This window comes from Trachemys scripta, chromosome 3 (genome assembly GCF_013100865.1).
Source record: "Trachemys scripta elegans isolate TJP31775 chromosome 3, CAS_Tse_1.0, whole genome shotgun sequence".
In the NCBI taxonomy this organism is placed as follows: Eukaryota; Metazoa; Chordata; order Testudines; family Emydidae; genus Trachemys; species Trachemys scripta.
Genome location: NC_048300.1, coordinates 122,003,992 through 122,025,138, shown reverse-complemented (window position 1 = coordinate 122,025,138; position 21,147 = coordinate 122,003,992). Strand labels below are relative to the sequence as shown.

At 41.2% G+C, this 21,147-nt stretch overlaps 1 protein-coding gene across 4 annotated transcripts in view; it reads right to left on the bottom strand.

The window, feature by feature from the left end:
* Window positions 1-21,147, bottom strand: part of WASF1 (WASP family member 1) — a 177,693-nt gene that overhangs the window by 26,658 nt on the left and 129,888 nt on the right. For all 4 annotated transcript variants that reach the window (XM_034765890.1, XM_034765889.1, XM_034765892.1 and 1 more), the window contains one exon: window positions 7,706-7,840. In XM_034765890.1, coding sequence (XP_034621781.1) covers window positions 7,706-7,840 — 135 coding nt within the window. The remainder of the gene's footprint in view (window positions 1-7,705; window positions 7,841-21,147) is intronic.

Sequence of the window (21,147 nt, the reverse complement as noted above, 5' to 3'; positions counted from 1 at the left end):
ACACTTGGTATCAGTACTGCACTGTATATCAGTATCTCAAGAGAGAGGCATGAAAGCTAGGATGATTATTCTTAACAAAAGCACTGTAAAATTTCCACCTACACAGATTTGAATTATTTATCTGTACTAGCACTTCAAGATTAATGGCACTAAGAAATTCATTGAACTGTGGGTAAAACTGACAAGTTTTCTTTACAAGAGCAACAATATGAATGATCATGTATTCTTTACTTTATAGTTTGGACACAATTACTTTCACAAATAACCACTAACAGCTAACTCACTAGTATTTCAATTATTATAGGATGTACGTGAAACACACATCTTCAACCCGCTCAGAAATCAATGCATGTTAAATAAGGAAATTAAATAAAACATGGCTGCAGAGAAACCACATCTCCAGTGCAATGGCTTTAAATTCTTTTTACTACAAGAAGGTATTTTATACCTTATCATGCTACATTTATATTCTAAAAATAAATTATTAAAAGAAAAGATTTCAGAGAATTCATTAGGTATTTCTTCAGTTAACTTATGATAATACTTACAGCACTGATTTCTCATGAAATAATTTCATATCTGGCGTGTAATACCATGCTAGTCACAGCCAAAACAGGCTGAATGCTTCTATTATTTTTCACTGAAGAATTAATTTTATTAGCACATGCCTATTATCATGTATAAAGAAACATTAATTCTACATATTCATTCCACTTAATTGAAAACAAGCAATTATTCTTCGTCTATGTACAAAAATAGCATCACTGGTATGGGGAGAACAAAGTAATATAGAAGTCCTTGTGATGAGAAGAAAATGATGGGAAGATACCTTATATTTAAAACATACAGACTCTCCCTCTCTAAGCTACAATTTTTCAGATGTTATGTATTCATTCATTTAAAACAGAATATTTCAGTGTTGGAAACCACTTTGATTTCCTTTTTACAGTACATCAATCAAATACGTAAGGCAGAAATAATTCAAATGATAGCTCTGATAACATTAAAACCCATTTCTGGTTGTTTGATTTCAATGTCTGATCACTGATTTTGTGAAATTAATAACTTCTAACAAACTTAGCAAATTTGATTCAAACAAAATCAAGTTTTTAAAGTAATTGATGCAGTATTCTGATTCGTTTTATGAAATCTATGTATGAATGCCTGTCACAACACCATGTAATTTTTGTTCTTTCCTCTCCTCATTTTTTCTTGTAGAAAGTCAGTAATTCTCTATGTTCCTTGTTTCACCCCTGAGGTAAAATGCTTCCTGGAGCTCCTGGTGGAACTATATATTTCTATGCTTCAGGGTAGTGTGTAGCAAACACAATCCAGTCACTCTCCTGATTTGATTTTTCTTCTTTTGCATTAGAAGATTTTATTCATACAAAATTATGAGGGAAATTCAAAGTCCTTTCAAACCTTCAGTTTCTTCTGTCAACCCTAAATCAACGTTCATGTCAAATATTTGTATCTTGCCCAAATGTACTTCATTCTCGCTGTTCATTTATGCTGTGAGCCCCTAAAAGTGAATTTTTTCTTCTTTTCTCTGTTGCTGGATGGACACATAGGAGTACATTTTAAAAGATCGCTCTGCTATTGTCTGCTGAAAGAGAACACCCCAGTGACATATCAGAAGAGAATCACCTGATGTGTATCCTGGTTTAGATGACCCCCTTGCCATACAAGTTAAGGCTAACAGAAGGGAAGTGAAGTTTTCACAGAGCGTCTGTAAATCACTCAGTTTTGTATGGTAAAAATTTCTAATGGAAGAAAAAAAAAACTGATATAAAGCCTCTCCTAGGTCCATGGTGCATAGGGGCAGTGCTATCACTACAATGCACTTTCAGAGGGTGCAGCATGTGCTCTGCTACACAGCTGGTCAGAGGGTGGGATCACAGTAACACTTCCTTCCTAATGGTTTTGGAGTGGCTAGCACCTCTAAATAAATGCATTCTTTGCAATCAATTGAGCATAAGGACTGATATTTGCTTGAATCTCGCATGGGGGTTTAAGGCAGGAGGCTCTACCCTTACACTCCTGTAACTTACCAAACTAATTTGCCAAACTTTTTTAGATTTTATTACTTAAATCATAAGCCATTTTCCTCCATAAAAAACCTCAATATTATTTTAGCCCAGATGACAGCAAGAACTGTTTGTAAGTGAAGCCTTAAAATTCAAAGCCAGAGAAGCCTGGTAAAAATGAATGGTTTCCCCCATCTCTCATTTTGGGGAGAGATGTACTGTAGGGTCCCCCATTTCTTCACTTCATTCCCCTGTCAAAGGATTCACATTGGGCAAGCCTGTTCTTCTAAGCAAGGAGTGTTGGATATAGCTCCTTCAAGGAACTTGTTAAATGGCAATCCTGGATCAGTAAGACAGGCTTACTTAGGAAGACAGGAAGTACCCCAACCTTTCCTGTAAAGTAATGCCAGGCATTGCTAGCACAGAGAATGAGGAACCAATACTGAGTTGCCACTTGGGTCATGCTGCATGACCATGAAATTGGTGGACTGGCACCCCCTCTTACCCCTGTTTTGCTTAACCGCAACATTCTTCTACTTCCTTATCAGTGTGGTTTAGTAAACATGTGCAAGAATATATGCAGTATCATAGAATCCTAGAATATCAGGGTTGGAAGGGCCCTCAAGAGGTCATCTAGTCCAACCCCCTGCTCAAAGCAGGACCAATTCCCAACTAAATCATCCCAGCCAGGGCTTTGTCAAGCTGGGCCTTAAAAACCTCCAAGGAAGGAGACTCCACCACCTCTCTAGGTAACGCATTCCAGTGCTTCACCACCCTCCTATTGAAATAGTGTTTCCTAATATCCAACCTGGACCTCCCCCACTGCAACTTGAGACCATTGCTCCTTGGTTCTGTCATCTGCCACCACTGAGAACAGCCGAGCTCCATCCTCTTTGGAACCCCCCTTCAGGTAGTTGAAGGCTGCTATCAAATCCCCCTCATTCTTCTCTTCTGGAGACTAAACAATCCCAGTTCCCTCAGCCTCTCCTCATAAGTCATGTGCTCCAGACCCCTAATCATTTTTGTTGCCCTCCGCTGGACTCTTTCCAATTTTTCCACATCCTTCTTGTAGTGTGGGGCCCAAAACTGGACACAGTACTCCAGATGAGGCCTCACCAATGTCGAATAAAGGGGAACGATCACGTGCCTCGATCTGCTGGCAATGCCCCTACTTATACAGCCCAAAATGCCGTTAGCCTTCTTGGCAACAAGAGCACACTGTTCACTCATATCCAGCTTCTTGTCCACTGTGACCCCTAGGTCCTTTTCTGCAGAACTGCTACCTAGCCATTCGGTCCCTAGTCTGTAGCAGTACATGGGATTCTTCCGTCCTAAGTGCAGGACTCTGCACTTGTCCTTGTTGAACCTCATCGGGTTTTTTTTGGCCCAATCCTCTAATTTGTCTAGGTCCTTCTGTAGCCGATCCCTGCCTCCTAGTTTAGTGACATCTGCAAACTTGCTGAGAGTACAGTCCACACCATCCTCCAAATCATTAATAAAGATATTAAACAAAACCGGCCCCAGGACCGACCCTTGGGGCACTCCGCTTGAAACTAGCTGCCAACTAGACATGGAGCCATTGATCACTACCCGTTGAGCCTGACGATCTAGCCAGCTTTCTATCCATTTGTAGTGCATTTGGGGCTAAATATTATTTTAACAATCTCTCTCCTGATTCTCTGGCAGCAAACATCCAATAGTGCCTAGTATATAAGTAAGCCTACAACTGAACTTGTCAAAGGTCATTTGTGTGAGAAAGTATGAATACCCATCTCACTACTCTGTAATATCCTCAGAATCTTAACTCCATCAAGCAAAATGGGCCCTATGTATTTTTCTGAAATTTGAATGTTTACCACATCTGCACAGAAATAATTTCCCCAAATACTTAAATTTTAAACAAATAACTAAATTGCCAAGGGTAAACATGAAATGACATATCCCCACCATCACATTTGTTATAAGATTACGGTTATTCACTAAGAAATCTTTTATTATCCAATCATTGTAAGCATAGTCCTTTACTTGAAAAAGGGGAGGTGTGTTTGATTTTACTCTCAGTTGTCAAGAGACTTGGAGAATGTGAGGCAAATCATGAGTTTGTGGAAAATCAGCAGTAATTCTGTGACAGTTGCTTTTAAAAATCTGTTCTAAAACAAATACCAAACATGTCAGAGTCAACAACTCACCCTTCCTAGGTTTAGTTTTTATTAACACTGAAATTAAAAATATAAAATTCAATTCAGTCCTTCACACTGGGTTTGGCTGCTCCTAGGATTCCTACCTTAGAACTGCTCAGCCTTCCCCCTAGATCAGTGGTTCTCAAACTTTTGTACTGGTGACCCCTTTCACATAGCAAGCCTCTGTGTGCGACCCCCCTCATGTAAATTAAAAACACTTTTTAATATATTTAACACCATTATAAATGCTGGAGGCAAAGCGGAGTTTGGGGTGGAACCCCATGTAATAACCTCGTGACCCCCTGAAGGGTCCTGACCCCCAGTTTGAGAACCCCTGCCCTAGATCCTCCCTCTAAGGTTACTCCCACCTTCCCTATATCCAGGTCAGTTACAAGTCACCTGTCTAGAATCAGGAGAGCACACTTAACATTCCACAGAAGACTAAACACCTGCTAATAGGGTGGGCTATTTCAAGCAAATAATCTATAAAGCCGAAGAACTTGATAATTTCCACAAGACTAGGTTCCACAGTATGAGCCTGGTATGCCTGTTAGGTTTTGGAAATCTGGTGCATTTTTACCTAATTTTATAAAACAGACCAAGCAAACGTTCAGGGTATGTCTACACTACCCGCCGAATCGGCGGGCAGTGATTGATCCAGGGGGAGGTCAATTTATCACGTCTAGTCTAGACGCAATAAATTAATCCCCGAGCACTCTCCCATTGACTCCTGTACTCCACCGCCGCGAGAGGCGCAGGCAGAATTGACGGGGGAGTGGCAGCAGTTGACTCACCACGGTGAAGACACCACAGTAAGTTGATCTAAGTACGTCTACTTCAGCTACATTATTCACATAGCTGAAGTTGTGTAACTTAGATCGATCCCCCCTCAGTGTAGACCAGGCCTCAGACTCTGTTGTTTTACAATGAGCCAAAATGACTGAGCAGACTGGACAGTCTATCAATTTTAGCAACTGCTTGTCCCACAAAGAGAATCTTGATCACAAGCTGTCTCAGCTTAATGGTATGAACCATCAGTGATGCAGCTATCTCAAAAGAAACGTGTTTTTCATTTCTAAACAGAATAGCTATAACATTATTCACCAGAACTGAAAAAAGCACCACAATAAGAATGCAAAGCTTCCTTCTACTCATTCTAGTCTTGGAAAGTGAAGTTATATTAAGTCCATAGTTCCTATAGGATGCAACATGAATCCTCACTCTAGTGTAGTTGACATTTTCTATCCCCATGAATGGAGCTTTAATCGCAACTAATCATCCAGAACTGGGACATCTTTTTATTGAAAACTGGAATCTCAATCTCTGTCTGAGATTATATTCCAAAAAGTGGAGTGGTCTGATTTGGGATTCTTAGATATTTTATGTCTGTTTCTGTCTACAAACAATAGCTTCCCTACTTAGGTTTTCAGGAAATGTGGAAATTACGCTAAGTCTGTATGGTACAAGGTTTGTGATATTTTGCTCATCTGGGGTGCAGTTGACCCCATGCTGAGGGCTGACACAATGCCTATATACCACTTAAGTTGTACATAAATGCTACCTGCTAGTCCTCTGCCTAAGTCACCCTAATGATGTTTTTTGATCTACTTGTTTTCTCAGGGCTCAACATTATTTCTAAAGGAAAGAATCTCAGCTGGTGTAAATCAGTATACTTCACTGAAGTTAATTGAGCTACAGTGATTTACACCAGCTGAGGATCTGGTCAATGAGCCCCTATAATAAATCATTGTCATTCTAACTGATCCAATTTTCACTAGTTTTCATACTAATAAAGTAATGCTGTTGGCTCCTCCTAAACGCCTTCCCTAGCTAGTTGTAAAACTGTACGTTGAATCAGTCAATCACCCAAATATTTTACATGTTCTTATACTCATTCTGGTAACAATTCTTTAAGCAAATCATTTATGCCTTATTTTTGACAGTTGCACCTTAGGTCAAACTGTGTTCCAGAGAAACATGTCTAAAACATTGCTTCTCCATTTTTTTCAAGGCGTCAGCTCTCTTATAACTCATTTACTTCTCCACTGCATCTATACTACCAAAACTTCATATCTTCACTAATGGTAAAATGGTGGATTCTGTCTAAGTATAGACAGGGAACAGGTGTTTTAACCATGTTGCTTAACTGTACAGGAGATCCATAACAGAAACAGTCACAGAACCCACATCCTTTTATTCCATGTAGGGTTAATGACTTAGTGGTGAAACAGCCTTGTCTACACTGCAGCTTCCACTGCTGCTATCATACATAGAGAATTATAACTGAAGCCTGCTACAGTAGACAAAGCTGTGGAGAAAAGGAAATTACTTACCTGTCGTTCTTGTTCTTTGAAAGAAGCGATTATGACAGATTTATATTCACCCATCTTTCTCTAAAACAGAGTTATGGCCTTAGCTGTTAGATTTTTGTGTGTGGTCAAAAAGAAACTGGAATTGGAAACTATAGCATTCTTTGTACCTTCACAGGTTACATGATCTGCCCTCTTCAAAAGGTTCCATTATTTTGGCTTGTTAGACAGATTCCAAATCTCATGACTAAGTCTTGAAACCCATCAGTATGGAAAAGCAGAGGATTTCAATCTCAGGATAGTCATCCAGAACCTTTCCTGAATACTAAATTCACTTAGGCAAAAATAAATAAACCCTAAATAAATATGGATCAAAGATTTATTTTTTAGCAAAATATAACAAAGATTTAACCATTATAAGGTACTTTAATAAATATGCATGAAGAAAGGAAGGGAAGAAAAGGGTGAAGGGGGACAGGAAAAGACAGGGAGAGTGCTGATTGGTCAATTTTTCACAATCTCGAAAAAGACACAAACAACAAAAAAAATGGGGGAAGAGGTGGCAAAGGCTAATCCTTGATTTTCTGATGTCAAAGTTCCACAGCTAAACGATGAGTTGTTCACTGAAGATCAGTAGATGATGGACAGTATGGATGAGAGAAGAGAGCTGAACAGCATTATGTCTGTCCTGGGACAGGAGTGTGAAACAATCTTTGACAAACAGGGCTACCGTTCAAACTTCACCATGAGCCCAAAGTTGTACACATTTTAATAAAGAATGACAATGTGTCAATTACTGAAAACTTTACTCACACAAGTGCTTATAAATCTCACTGATGAAGGTAAACACTGAGTACAGATTTACTCCCAGAATTTGACTTAATTAATAAAAACAAAAATATAATAAATAGTAATGCCATGTCACACTCCTCTATCACCTTCCATCTAAGTCAATTGACACTGTAGGTGTTCAGCACTCTGGTATGAACATTTTGGGCTGAATGACTTGCTCAAGATCACATAGGAAGTCTGTTGCAGAACTAAGAGGAGAACCTATGCCTCCCATTCTCAGTCCTGTGCCTTAACCCCAAAATCATCATCCTTTCCATTTTGCATATCAATTTATTTGCAGCACAAAGGAAATACTCTTCAATGTAAGAATCACAGTCATGTGTGGAAGTAAACTTACATTCTTCTTCCTTTGGGTCAAGTTGTGTAACACTGACAGATAAACGGTCCACACGTTCTTGTAAGGAGTTAACCCTGAAGGAAAAACTGTGTGCTTCATTGAAAAGCTCACCAAATATATCTTCGGCATATTTACCTGCAACAGAAAAAGTTGGAAAATCAGAATTCAAGAATGGCACAAGCGATCCAAAATGAATGCTTTTTTAAAAGACTGTCTTTTGAATTACTTTTATGTTAAAAAGATTATTTTTAACAGTTGACAGCATAGGCGCCGACTCCGTGGGTGCTCTGGGGCTGGAGCATCCCACAAGGAAAAATTGGTGGGTCCTTGGCACCCACCAGCAGCTCCCCGTCCCCTCATCCCAGCTCACCTTCGCCTCCCTCCCCATGGCACACAGCATGCCCACTTTCTCCTCCTGGCTCCTAGTACTTGCGCCGCAAAACAGCTGATTCGCGTGGCAAGCACAGGGAGAGAGGAGGAACACGGCGCGCTCAGGGAAGAGGCGGGGCCGGGGCAGGGATTTGGGGAAGGGGTCCAATAGGGGCAGGGAGGGTGCAGAGTTGGGGCGGGGACTTTGGGAAAGGAGTTGGAATGGGGGTGGGGTGGAAGCGGGGAAAGGGTGGAGTTGGGATGAGGCCAGGGGGGCGCAAGCATCCACTGGCACTGGGGAAAGTTGGCGCCTATAGGGCTGACAGGTGTTAAAGGTGACAATCTTAACAAAAACTTGTAATTACTGAGTTCATTAAGAATGTTAGATGAAAGAAATAGAGAAGTAAAAGGGATTTTATTTGGCTGACAATGCATTTACTAAAAATAAAATTAATATATCCAATACACTAATGAACAGCTCCTCAGCTGGTGTAAACTGAGGTGGCTACAGAGACATCTGTGCTCAGCTAGGATGATGTATACTATCTGAGGAGCCCTATAACTAGATTAAGTAATCTTTTCAAGTGTAATTAAAAAATACTAAGGTAAACTTGTCAGTTATATAATCTGACAGGTTTTCATAAACAGAAACCCAGGTATTTAGTTTCAGTATAATTTGAATCAGATTATTCATAGATACAATTAAAAAATATTTTCCTGCTTTGAGTGCTCAGTATTGTAGAAACTGACTAACACACACTGAGTCCTTCCATGGACTTCAGTAGTCAGTGGACCTTTCCCTAATAACGCAACCTATAGCCAGGTATCATGTAGAACAGGGGTCGGCAACCTTTCAGGCCTGGTCCACACTAACCCCCCACTTCGGACTAAGGTACGCAAATTCAGCTACGTTAATAATGTAGCTGAATTCGAAGTACCTTAGTCCGAACTTACCGCGGGTCCAGAAGTGGCAGGCAGGTTCCCCCGTCGATGCCGCATACTCCTCTCGCTGAGCTGGAGTACCGGCGTCGACGGCAAGCACTTCCGGGATCAATCCCAGAAGATTGATCGCTTACATCCGGACCAGGAAGTAAGTATAGACGTACATTCAGAAGTGGTGTGCCGAGTCTTCATTTATTTACTCTAATTTAAGGTTTTGCATGCCAGTAATACATTTTAACCTTTTTAGAAGGTCTCTTTCTATAAGTCTATAATATATAACTAAACTATTGTTGTATGTAAAGTAAATAAGGGTTTTAAAATGTTTAAGAAGCTTCATTTAAAATTAAATTAAAATGCAGAGCCCGCCAGACCAGCGGCCAGGACCCGAGCAGTGTGAGTGCCACTGAAAATCAGCTTGCGTGCCGCCTTCGGCATGCGTGCCATAGGTTGCCTACACCGATGTAGAAAGATACAGTACAAAATTCTCCATGTAGTTCTGCTACTCCTCCTCCATCCTAACCTGCAACACCTTTTACATCTTAAGCCTGTCCTGAGCAGAGTCTGCCAATATTATTACAAATACACCAGACTTGGGGCCACGTTTTCTGAAGACCACAACCTGGACTTGTGTGCATGTATTTCATGTGAAAAGTTTGTTCTTTTAAGATGCCTTTCATGCATGTCATATAGACTTCTAATTACCCGATTTTTGTAGAATCAGCGAAATGTAGGACTGACAGGAACCTTGATAGGTCATCTAATCCAGTCCCCTACACTGAGGCACAACTAAGTATTACCTAGACCATTTGAGAGAGGTGTTTAATCTACTCTGTTCTTATAAATCTTTAATGACAGAGATTCCACAACCTCCCCAGGTAATTTGTTCCAGTGCTCAACTACCTTGACAATTAGGAAGTTTTTCATAATATCTAACCTACATCTCCCTTGCAGCAATTTAAGCCCCTTACTTCTTATCCTATCCAAGGTGGTTAAGGAGAACAATTTATCACCCTACTCTTTATAACAACCTTTTATGTATTTGAAGACTTATGTCCCCCTCAATCTGCTCTTCTCCAGACTAAACAAAACAAGTTTTTTTTAATCTTTCCTCGATCATGTTTTCTAGACCCATAATCATTTTTGTTGCTCTCCTTTGGACCTTCTTTAATTTGTCCATGTTTCTCAAAGCATTGCACCCAGAACTGGACACAATACTCCAGTTGATGTCTTATCAGTGCTGACTAGAGTGGAAGAATTACTTCTCTTACCTTCCTTACAACATTCCTGCTAATACATCCCAGAATGATGTTCGCTTTTTTACAACAGTATTAAATTGCTGACTCATTTAATTTGTGATCCGCTATAACCCCCAGATCTTTGTCTTCAGTACTCCTTCCTAGTTAGTCATTTCCCATTTTGTTATTTGTGAAATCGATTGTTCCTTCCTAAGTGTAGTACTTCACATTTGTCCTTAGTGAATTTCATCCTATTTACTTCAGACCATTTCCAGTTAGTCAAGATCATTTTGAATTCTAAGGCTGTGTTCCAAAGTGCTTGCAACCCCTCCTAGTTTGGTATCATCTGCAAAGTTTATAAAAGTGTACTCTCTATGCTATTAACAAAATAATTTATGAAGATATTGAATAGGACCTGACTCCAAACCGATCCCTGTGGGACCACACTCAATATACCCTTCCCAGCTTGATTGTGAACCACTGATAACTATTCTTGGAGTACACTTTTCCAACCAGTTGTGCACTCATTTTCTAGTATAGCGTAGTTCATCTGGAGAAGCAAGAAGTTCAGTGGAGAAGCAAATGGCGATAGCTCCATGGACGCTTGCAACGCCAGACTGCTACTGGTCAGTGGAGCATCAATTTGGAGTGGGTAAATCTACCGTGAGATTTGTTGTGATTCAAGTTTGCAGGGCCATCAAAAGACTTCCGTTAAGAAGGGTAGTGACTCTGGGCAATGTGCAGGACATAGTGGATGGTTTTGCCGTGATGGGGTTCCCTAACTGCGGTGGGGAGATAGACGGAACACATATCCTTATCTTGGCACCAGACCACCTTGCAAAAGAGTACATAAACCAAAAGGGGTACTTCTCAATGGTGTTGCGAGCGCTGGTGGATCACAGGGGCCGTTTTACCAACACCAATGTGGGATGGTCGGGAAAGATGCAGGCATCTTTAGGAACACAGGTCTTTTCAAAAAGCTGTAAGCAGGGACTTTCTTTCCAGACTGCAAAATAACCATTGGTGATGTTGAAATCCCAATCGTGATCCTGGGAGACCCAGCTTATCTAAGGTATAAGATATTACTCAACAAAAGAACCTACTCAGCAAAAAGAGACTTTACTAATTTATTTGATTCCCACAGAACTCTAATCATTGCTAAATCTTTATTCTTAAACTGTAGGTGATGAGTAATTCCATTGTAGTGACTAGGAGTTATGCATATCCTGCACGCAGAGAACTGGGTTCTTAGTGGTGAACAAATGGTTACTAACCTTCCGTAACTGTTGTTCTCCAAAATGTGTAATCTAGGACCAAACACTGAGGCAGCGGGAAAGGTAGTTTACAAACATGGGCAGATGGAAACCACAGAAGCAATAGTCCTAGCAGCTGAGTCTTCCGCATCCAGTGCAGCCTGTAGTGAAGTTCTTGCTACAGATTTCCCCTCATCAACTAAAGAGAACTCCTGTCTAGCAACCTCCAGCAACACGTCCCTAAACTTTAACATGGAGTCCCAAACATTACAATCATAATGTCCCAAAGAGTTAGTTGGTTGGCAATTCCGATTTGCAATCCCTTAGTAGAATAAAGTAAACTAGGTTCTTTTGCATTGTTTGATTTGGGAATTGCTGCCTGTTGTCCCTGTCGTTCCCATTCATTGGCTGCTGGCACCACCAGAGAGCCTGGTGGGGATGAAAGTATAGATATTCAACCCCTTGAGAGGGCGTAGAGGTCCAGACTCACCCCTGCGGCACCTCCTGTTGGTCGTCCAGGGAATTAGCTCACCAGCCTCTGGAGCGCCCTGCAGCCAGGCCCTTTTCTCTCTGAATGCAGAGAGAGACTCTTGAGCTCCTGGCTCCCAGCCTCTTTATACAGGCCATCTGGGCTCTGATTAGGGTGTGGCCCAGCTGCAGCCACCTCCCCCAATCAGCCAGGGTTTTACCTTGCCCAACCCCAGCCCTCTGCAGGGCTTTTCCAACCCCTCAGGGCAGGAGCAGGTGTCCACCCCGCTACAGAGGGTATATAATATTTACATTCAGCTCTTTTTGAAGTGGGAGGAAGGGATCATCCAGAAAGATTAATGGGCTTTATAATTACCACTTTAATAGATAAGGACACCTGCAAAGGCCCTGTGATGGCTAAAATATCAATAAAGTGGTCTGAGGACTTCTTAACCTCCTCTACCTAGATCTCCAAACCTACCCTCTTCAATAGCTGTTATGAGTTTTATAATCATCAGGATGAGGTGAGATGCCTCCCAAGGAAATTGCCTCATCAGAAGAGGAGAATGAAGAAGCCAGCACAAGCTGAAGCTGCGCCTCCTCCACTAGCTGTCCAGCAGGACCCTCCTGAACTGCCTCTTGCTGCTTGGCTGTGGGCCTGGTGCCAGGCTCAGGAACAGGTGGCACCTGGTGAGTAGATTTCCCACACCTCTTCCAGGACACAGAGCAGGAACACGTGGTGTATGACCTAGAAATCAGGGGGGAGTCCCCCAGGTTCCAAAAGGGCTGCTACTGGACCAGTAGTGAGCCCCCATGACTCCCTGGCCACATGTCTGATCCTATTGCAGCTGGAGGATCCCAAGGCACCCCAGGGTATCCCATCCCATCTCCTAGAACTGGAAGGGACCTTGAAAGGTCATCAAGTCCAGCCCCCTGCCTTCACTAGCAGGACCAAGTACTGATTTTGCCCCAGATCCCCAAGTGGCCCCCTCAAGGACTGAACTCACAACCCTGGGTTTAGCAGGCCAATGCTCAAACCACTGAGCTATCCCTCCCCCCCAGGGTAGTAACACCTCAGTGGAGAGTAATGAGACCAGCTCCCCTGGATGTGAAATATAGGAGCCAATTTTCAATTCAGAGGTGAATGAATCCCTCTATTGACCAAGGGAGAGGGGGGCTGCCCCCACTCTAAGGCAATGGAGTTTGTTGCAGAAGTGAGGGTCTCACCAATGATACTGGCACCCCTTTGTCTGCTGGTACCAAGAGCGCAATCTCCTGCACTTCCAGGGATACTGGTACTGATAGGCTCAAAACATCTCTCACTGCCGAAAACATCTCCAGTGTGGTCTGTAACGAGATGATCCCAGAATGCTGAGGTACTATAGATGTAGAAGATGCCCCCTTAGGCCTCCGACTTGATGGTACTTTCCTGGGTGCAAGAGTCAATGGTATCAGTTTCTGTGCTACCAATAAAGAGGAGTGCTTGGGTTTCGGTTGCACTCTACTTATCCCCATGCTTAGACGATGACCTCCCTCTCTCAGTGTTGCCGGCGACCTTCCTCTCTCGGTAGTCAGTTTAGAGGTCTGATGCCACTTCTTAGGCACTGTGGAGGGCAAATGGTGCCAGGCACATTCCTAACTGATGTCGAAGTACTCAGTGCTGAGTCTGAGTGGCTGGGCTGTGATGGAGGTCTCAGGGCCTCCTCCATAAGCAAAAACTTTAGGCTGGCTTCTCTGTTTTAGGCATAGAGTGAGGCATAGAATTTGAAAATTTGGCAACAATCCTGAATATGAGCTTCCCCAAAACACTTCAAGCAGCTTGAGCGAGAGTTACTCACAAGCATCAGCCTAGCGCAAGAGATGCAGGGTTTGAAGCCAGGTGACCCAGGCATTCGTGGGTACCCAGAAATGGAAACCCCAAAATTGGGGACCAAAAAAGAAACTAACTCTATCTACACTATTAAGTAAATACTAATCAACAATAAAACCAGAAAGCTACAATAAATTTACAATGAGAACACAGAGCACTTGCTAATGCAAGCGAAGCAATTCCAATTACCATCATGGGTGCTAAGAAGGGACTGAGGGGGTTTGGGGTTAGCTGGGCCTTTATACTTCGGCATGCAGTGGCCCACGGCAGCAGGGTGATTTGTGTGCAGCCCTGCACAACTCTGAGGTTCCTTGGTATTATAAAGTTAGTCAAAAAATTAAATGTTAACTTTCTAATTGTAAGAAACACAGAAAAAAATCATAAGACGTCAAGAAGTGTGACAGTATTATTGTGTGTTTATCTTTTAAAGTTTTAAACCAATATCCTAACCACTCCGGCAAATGTGAGAACATGACAGACACTAGTAATGTTTTCAATACCATCATGATTTATCAATGTAGTTTTATACGTAAAAGACACTTTCACAAGAGTTGAGCATGTGAAAAACTTCCAGACCATTGCTGTTTATAATGTCTCATATCAGAGGAGTTAAGGAAGATATGAAAAGCTGGCTGGCATTTGTTTGTAGATATCTCAAACTATCTGTGGCTCAGAAAGAAAACCTATGAGATACATGGAATCCTAGGCACCAAAGCAGAGTGACCGAGAATTAGCACCAAACCTTTTTTATCGTGACTCCAAACTAGGGTAATCTTTTTGTTTTGAAAAGGCAGATCAGGGGACAAGAAGCAACTCACACACTACAAAAGGTACAAATCATTCAGCAAACTCTGCAGCTCTTCACATTTAAAAACACCAGTTACAAATCCAGGAAAGCTTTAAATAGACTGCAACAGCAATCTTTTAAAACTCATTTTATAGTCATTACATATATCTGCAAGACAGCATAGAAATTCATAAAAGAAACACTGTTTACCTTTCCTATAGCTACTGCCAACCACTAATATAAAAAATCATTTAGGCTGAACTGATTTGGACAGGTTTGTATATCTCAACGTACAAGGCTATTTAGAGGGCCTAGGGGTTTATTTTAACTACCTGACTTACTTCTAAACCACTGGACTATTCAATTATATCATCCTTTATGTAAGTACCAAAACCAGTACTTCCAGGGGTTATACATTCAGATAATGAGGCCAGAAGGAACCACTGTGATCATCTAGCCTGAACTTCTATATAACACAGGCCATCACGGCTCCCCAAAGTGACTGTCAATATAGTGAAGTAGTGGATTTTACTGCAAAGCATGCAGCATGATTAGTATTGGGGTTATTTATTAAGAAAGGGAAGGGTCATGTTGGGTTATTTTAATCCTACTTCACTTGGAACAGAGCATTATTGCAGGAAAATGTCTGCCACTTTGAAAAGTTTTTGCCTAATGTCTATTTTCAGTCCGTGGCATCTTTTCTTCTTATCATTTATGTAGCAGTGTGAGACAATTATCTCATGCAGTGTTTTGTTCCAGTGATATCACCTCATATACATAACTTTATTTGTGTATAAGTCACATAAACCATTGTCTTTTGTTAGCATATGGGTAGTATTTTACTTCATTTGTACAGGAAATTGTTTGGGAGATGAACAGAATTTGGAAGCAATGTCTCCACAGCTATGCTAAAATAATAATAGTTATTTCCTGGATTTTAACAAATATGCAAGCAAAAAGGATGAACTCTGCTCTTGTGATTGGTTGCCATTTACTCACTAAAAATGTAAAGGAGATATGAGGCAGAGATTAGGAAAAAAACATTTGTGATTTTCAAGTGCATCTTGATTATAGATAATGAGTGTTTTTGCAGTAATTTGAGTACCTCTGAAAATGGCAATATACTCTGATCTTCAACCTACAGTACTTGGTAATTGCTTTCATCACATATTACACATGAAAAAATCCATGTTTTTTGCAGTTGATGAAGCCTTTTAAAAATTTCTAGTGTGCTTTCTTCTGTAAAAATAAGCAGGGTACTTTTTATGAGTTTCTTAAATCAAGTTCTTAAGAAACTTTCCCTGGTTCTTTCATAGGCTTGTAAACCTCCAAAGGTAGGGTCAATATAGCTTTCACTTCAGTAAACCAGGAAAGAAGAAAACCCATTCTGAACTTAGGCGTGGGAGTGTCACCATTAATTTTATTATGCCCACCAATCAAATTCTGAACCAGGTCTGAACTAAAAGTTAATCTTGGTCACACAGATCTGAGAGAAATAAGCTACATAGTGTAAATTCAAACCTTAATTTGTGTTGCAGCTCTGTCTTCTGTGTGAATCCTCCACACAATGCTGTACTACACTAATTCTAATCACAGGTGTCACTTTTGGTCAAGCTTGTGATATTTTAAAATGTCACAAGTAAATAATGGAAAAAGAGAATCAATACAGTTTGGGTGTGTCGTTATTCTGAATGATCAATTCTCAATTCTGCTATTTATTTCATTCATATAAAAAGACGGTTACCTGCCTTTTGTAACTGTTGTTCTTAGAGATGTGTTGCTCGTGTCCATTCCAATAGCTGTGCGTGTGCGTGCATGATCGTCAGAAGTTTTTACCCTAGCGGTACCCATTGGGTCAGCTGTGGAGCCCCCTGGAGTGGCGCCTTTGTGGCGGTGTATATAGGTCCCTGACGACCCACTGCCTGCTCAGTTCCTTCTTGCTAGAATACTCTGACAGAGGGGAGGCGGGCGGGATTAATATCGCACGGCTCGAACCCCTGGAGCTGCGGCATGCCCCGGCGACAGGGAAAAATATCGGGGGGGGGAGGAACCCCCCAACTTAAACGTACTAACGAACTGACTAAGATAGTGAAGGATAACAACTATATAAAGGGAAAACCACAAAGAAGCACTTGCTAAAGCAAGAGACCAGTTGCTCCAACAACCGTCACTAGCGGTAAGAAAGAACTGAGCAGGCAGTGGGTCAGCAGGGTCCTATATATACCGCCACAAAGGCGCCACTCCAGGAGGCTCCACAGCCGACCTGACAGGTACCGCTAGGGTAAAAACTTCCGATGATCGTGCATGCAGCGCGCTCAAACACACCTATTGGAATGGACTTGAGCAATCACTTGAAGAAGAATAGGGCTTTACCAAATTCATGACCACGAAAAACGCGTCACGGATTGTGAAATCTGGTCTTTTGTGTGCTTTTACATTATACTATACAGATTTCATGGGTGAGACCAGCATTTCTCACATTGGGGCTCTTGACCCCAAATGGAATTGCAGGGAGGGATCACAAGATTATTTGGGGAGGGAGGGGTCATGATAAGGCCACCCTTACTTTTGCACTGCCTTCGGAGCTGGGCAGCTGGAGAGTGTCAGCTGCTGACTGAAGGCCCAGCTCTGCAGGCAGCAGCGCAGAAATAAGGGTGGCAATATCGTACCATAGCATGCCATTCTTACTTCGGCGCTGCTGCTGGCAACGGCTCCGCCTTCAGAGCTGGGCTTCCCGCCAGCAGCTGCCGCTCTCCAACTGCCCAGCTCTGAAGGCAGCACTGCCACCAGCAGCAGCACAGAAGTAAGGGTAGCAGTACCGCAACAATAACTTTGTGACACCCCCCCCAATAACTTACAATAACCTTGCAACCCCCCCCACAACTCCTTTTTGGGTCAGGACCCCTACAATTACAATACCGTGAAATTTCAGATTTAAATGGCTGAAAATCATGAAATTTACTATTTTTAAAATCCCTTGACTGTGAAATTGACCAAAATGGACCATGAATTTGGTAGGCCCCTACATATAAAAGTTGACAAAGTATAGTTGAATTTTACGTGAATAATAAACAGGATGCAATACCTATTGGTGCCAAGTGCTTTCTTATGTCTTGAGCATGCAAGGTTTTTTTTTGTTTGTTTGTTTTCAAATCCCTATTCTTAATCATTAATTTATGTACATCCTTCATGCTAGATAAGATGTTGAACTCTTCAAGTGAGGTTACAGATGCTCTTTTATTGGTGCAGCCAAAATCCCAGTGCTTGACTACAAGATGTTGGGAAGCCATGGCACTACCAATACTGACAGTGCCTCAATGGGGTAGTGCCTGCTGAGTGTAGACAAAGTCCTGCCCCCTTCCACACCAGTTGGGAGCACACACTGAACTCTTTTACAGTGGCACTAGATGGAGATCACTGGTCTTCTTTCGCACACCATTTGAAGAACCTTGCTGGATTATAGGTAACAGGGTACCAATCCTTGAAACAGAAGGTCATCTTAGTGACTTTGACATGACTTTCAGGTATCAATGACAAAAATCAATGTAGTGCAACCACAATTATTCATGCTCACTCCTTGAACATTTTCTTCGATGCGCTAGCTATGACAGAAATGATTGGGGAAGGACACAGAACAAGAAACGATAAGGAAGACAGCCGTGCTGCTTGATAATGCCACTTTTACTAAAATAGACTGTCAATCAGGGTTGAATATGAGAAACCTTGAGCTTCACTTGACTAGCTATAAAATGCTCCTCTACACTAGAGGAACAAAGTGACCCTGCCACTGTGGCCTACAAGAGACCAATATAGTGTTACAGCAGATCTCACTCCCATGGACTCATAAGCCGTTTTGGTGATGAGAAAACAGAAGATCCTGAACCCACTCCTGAAAAGCATCTGACCTCCTTATGTGCTTTGCTTCAGATAACAGAATTCACTGGACCAGTACAGCAACCTAATTCACTTACTTCATTCTCCATCAACTAGAGGTTCCTGTGGGATAGCAGAATACATGGGGCTGAAAGCTACAGATCAAGTGTGCTGCTGAACACAATCATGGAGATTTGTAGCCAGTCCTACAGCCACATTAGCAGATCAGGACCTCCTACTAACTGACCAAATATACAAGGCACAATAACAGGGACAAATGATTTGCAGCCATTAGAAAGCCAGATTCTTTACTGCTTTGAGCCCTCTGTAGATTGGTTAATGGGAACTGCCTAAAAGATGCTGAGGCACTGTCCCCTTTGAAGAGTTGTCCTGACAGAAAAAGTGTAAAAAAAAAAAAAAAATTCTAAAATAAATAAAATATTCCCAGAACTCAGTTCTCAAAGTTGGCCAGGAGATATTTCAGACCAGCAAGAAGGTTGCTTCTATCTGCTACAGATGGGGAAAAAAACTGAAGAGGGACACCCAGGAAGTTCCTAATATATGAAGGCTTCATAATAAAAATAATAAACAGCCAAAATATTCAGCTCGTGCTCAGTAAACAAATATATTATTAACTTCTCAAGACAAAACTACTCTTCAGGATGGTACCATACCAGATGCAAATCAGCGAAATGGATCCACAGGTCCAATAAAGTTAGAAGTTTTGGCATATCATCTTGATGAAATTCTACTATAGACATTATCGTAGATAGGACATTTTTGAGTTGCAGCATGGTTTTAAACCCAGGAGACCTAGGACTGAGTATAGCACTGTTGTCCTTGCTCTAAAGCACAAACTATTGGCAAGCTGTCCTAACCTTTAGTGTGGACAGATCAAATACTGGCTATATGTATTCATTTTCAACTTACTATCTTATAGTGCCCAAAACTATTTTAAACACTTTACAGTATGCATAAATTGTCCCTGCCTCAAATTTCTTACAAATCTGATTTCACAAATGAGAGAGACAACAAAGCAGTGAAGTGTAGATGTAAGGATAAAGGAAAGGCCATAGCAATTACAAAGTTACTCAGCAAAGACACATGCATTGTACAGTTGAAAATTTTTTTGTCAGTTGCTTTCCTAAATATGTCAAAATAAAAAATGTCTTTTTGCAGCCAGATCACTAGAAATCGGTCTGAAGAAGTGGAGGGTGGCAGCTTAGCAAACCAGTTTGGGAAGGAACTCCTCACTATGCAGGCCAAAAACAAATAAAGTTTCCAACTCTCAGAAAAAGGTACAGAAAAAAAATTGTTCAAACACTTATTCTTGCAGAGAATCAGCCACAGGGGGTGACAGAGGCTCTAAAGCTATTATATGCTTTCCTTAACAAAGTCTTATGTCTGAGTTCTCCAGCCAGCCTTTTATTTGCTCCACAGCCTCAATTGTATACTGGTTCTGGTCCAAAAATGTATTAACTTCTGTTGTAGTTCCAGAAAGGTAATTATCTTTATCAGACATAATGCCCTACATTGAGAACAGATGTTTTTAATGTAGGTGTTACCCAATATGTGATTCCTAAAACAAAGATTAGACAAAATATTCTCATGTGCTTTTCTTTGTGTAATTTGACTGGACTTTGGGTTTAGTCAATATCACTGTTTCCCCTGCATAATCAGTCAGTGAGTTTCTTCTTTTCATATGGGTGTTTTACACAGCTATAAGGGAGTTATTTTTTTTTAAATAGGAATGTGTAACTGTAAAAATTTTGCAGGACAACTCAACGGCAGGTGTAGTACTGGACATTGCTTTTAATTCACTTTTTGAAACTCACTAGATTTCCACCTGGCAACCTCACTTTCAGGATTTCAAAATCATCTTTCTCAAAATGAGTCACAAGTTGTTAAGTCAATAAGGGGCACATTATTAACACAATTTCCATCAGTGGCTCTCCTCTTATTTTCTTAAGGAATAATAACCTCATAATTTTCCATCTTATTGGTTCTGAAGGATTCACTAAACCAAATGATTCAAGCTAGCATTTGGTAAAAATTCAACATTTTTGGTGCTGAACACCTACAGGCTGTCAGTTCTTATTTGTAATTTTTTTTTTAAATTAAAAATATCCTCACTTTAGGATCCCCATCCCTTCAAGGGACAATTTTAGAAACAAAAAAGATGCTTTCCACCAAACTAATTCTAGCACCGAGAGAGTCTCATGGCTTGCGTGTACAGAGACTTAGTGCGTGACAAGCTGGAGAGTGAATCTACCTTTCACTAGCCAGCTGTGCATTAAGTAGTTATGTGGACCCTGCTGCCGTGCACTAAAAGTTCTGTAATGAATAGATTCATTAATAGGTCCATTATTAGAAGTGATGATTTTAGACAACATTTGTACACCAGGATCACTTGAAATCCTTGAGAGAAAATATGCATTCAGCTTCGTAGAAAGCTGCTCCAGACTGCTAGTTATTGGGATCTGCTTATTTGGGTTTTTTTTTCCCCCTCTCAGTTCCCAAAAGGGTCTAAGGGTTTGATCCAAAGTCCTTTGAAGTCACTTAAAAGATTCCCATGGGGGTTTGGATCAGTTCCTTAGTTCTTATCATCTTAAAATCCTAGATTCAGCATGAAGGCTACTTAAACA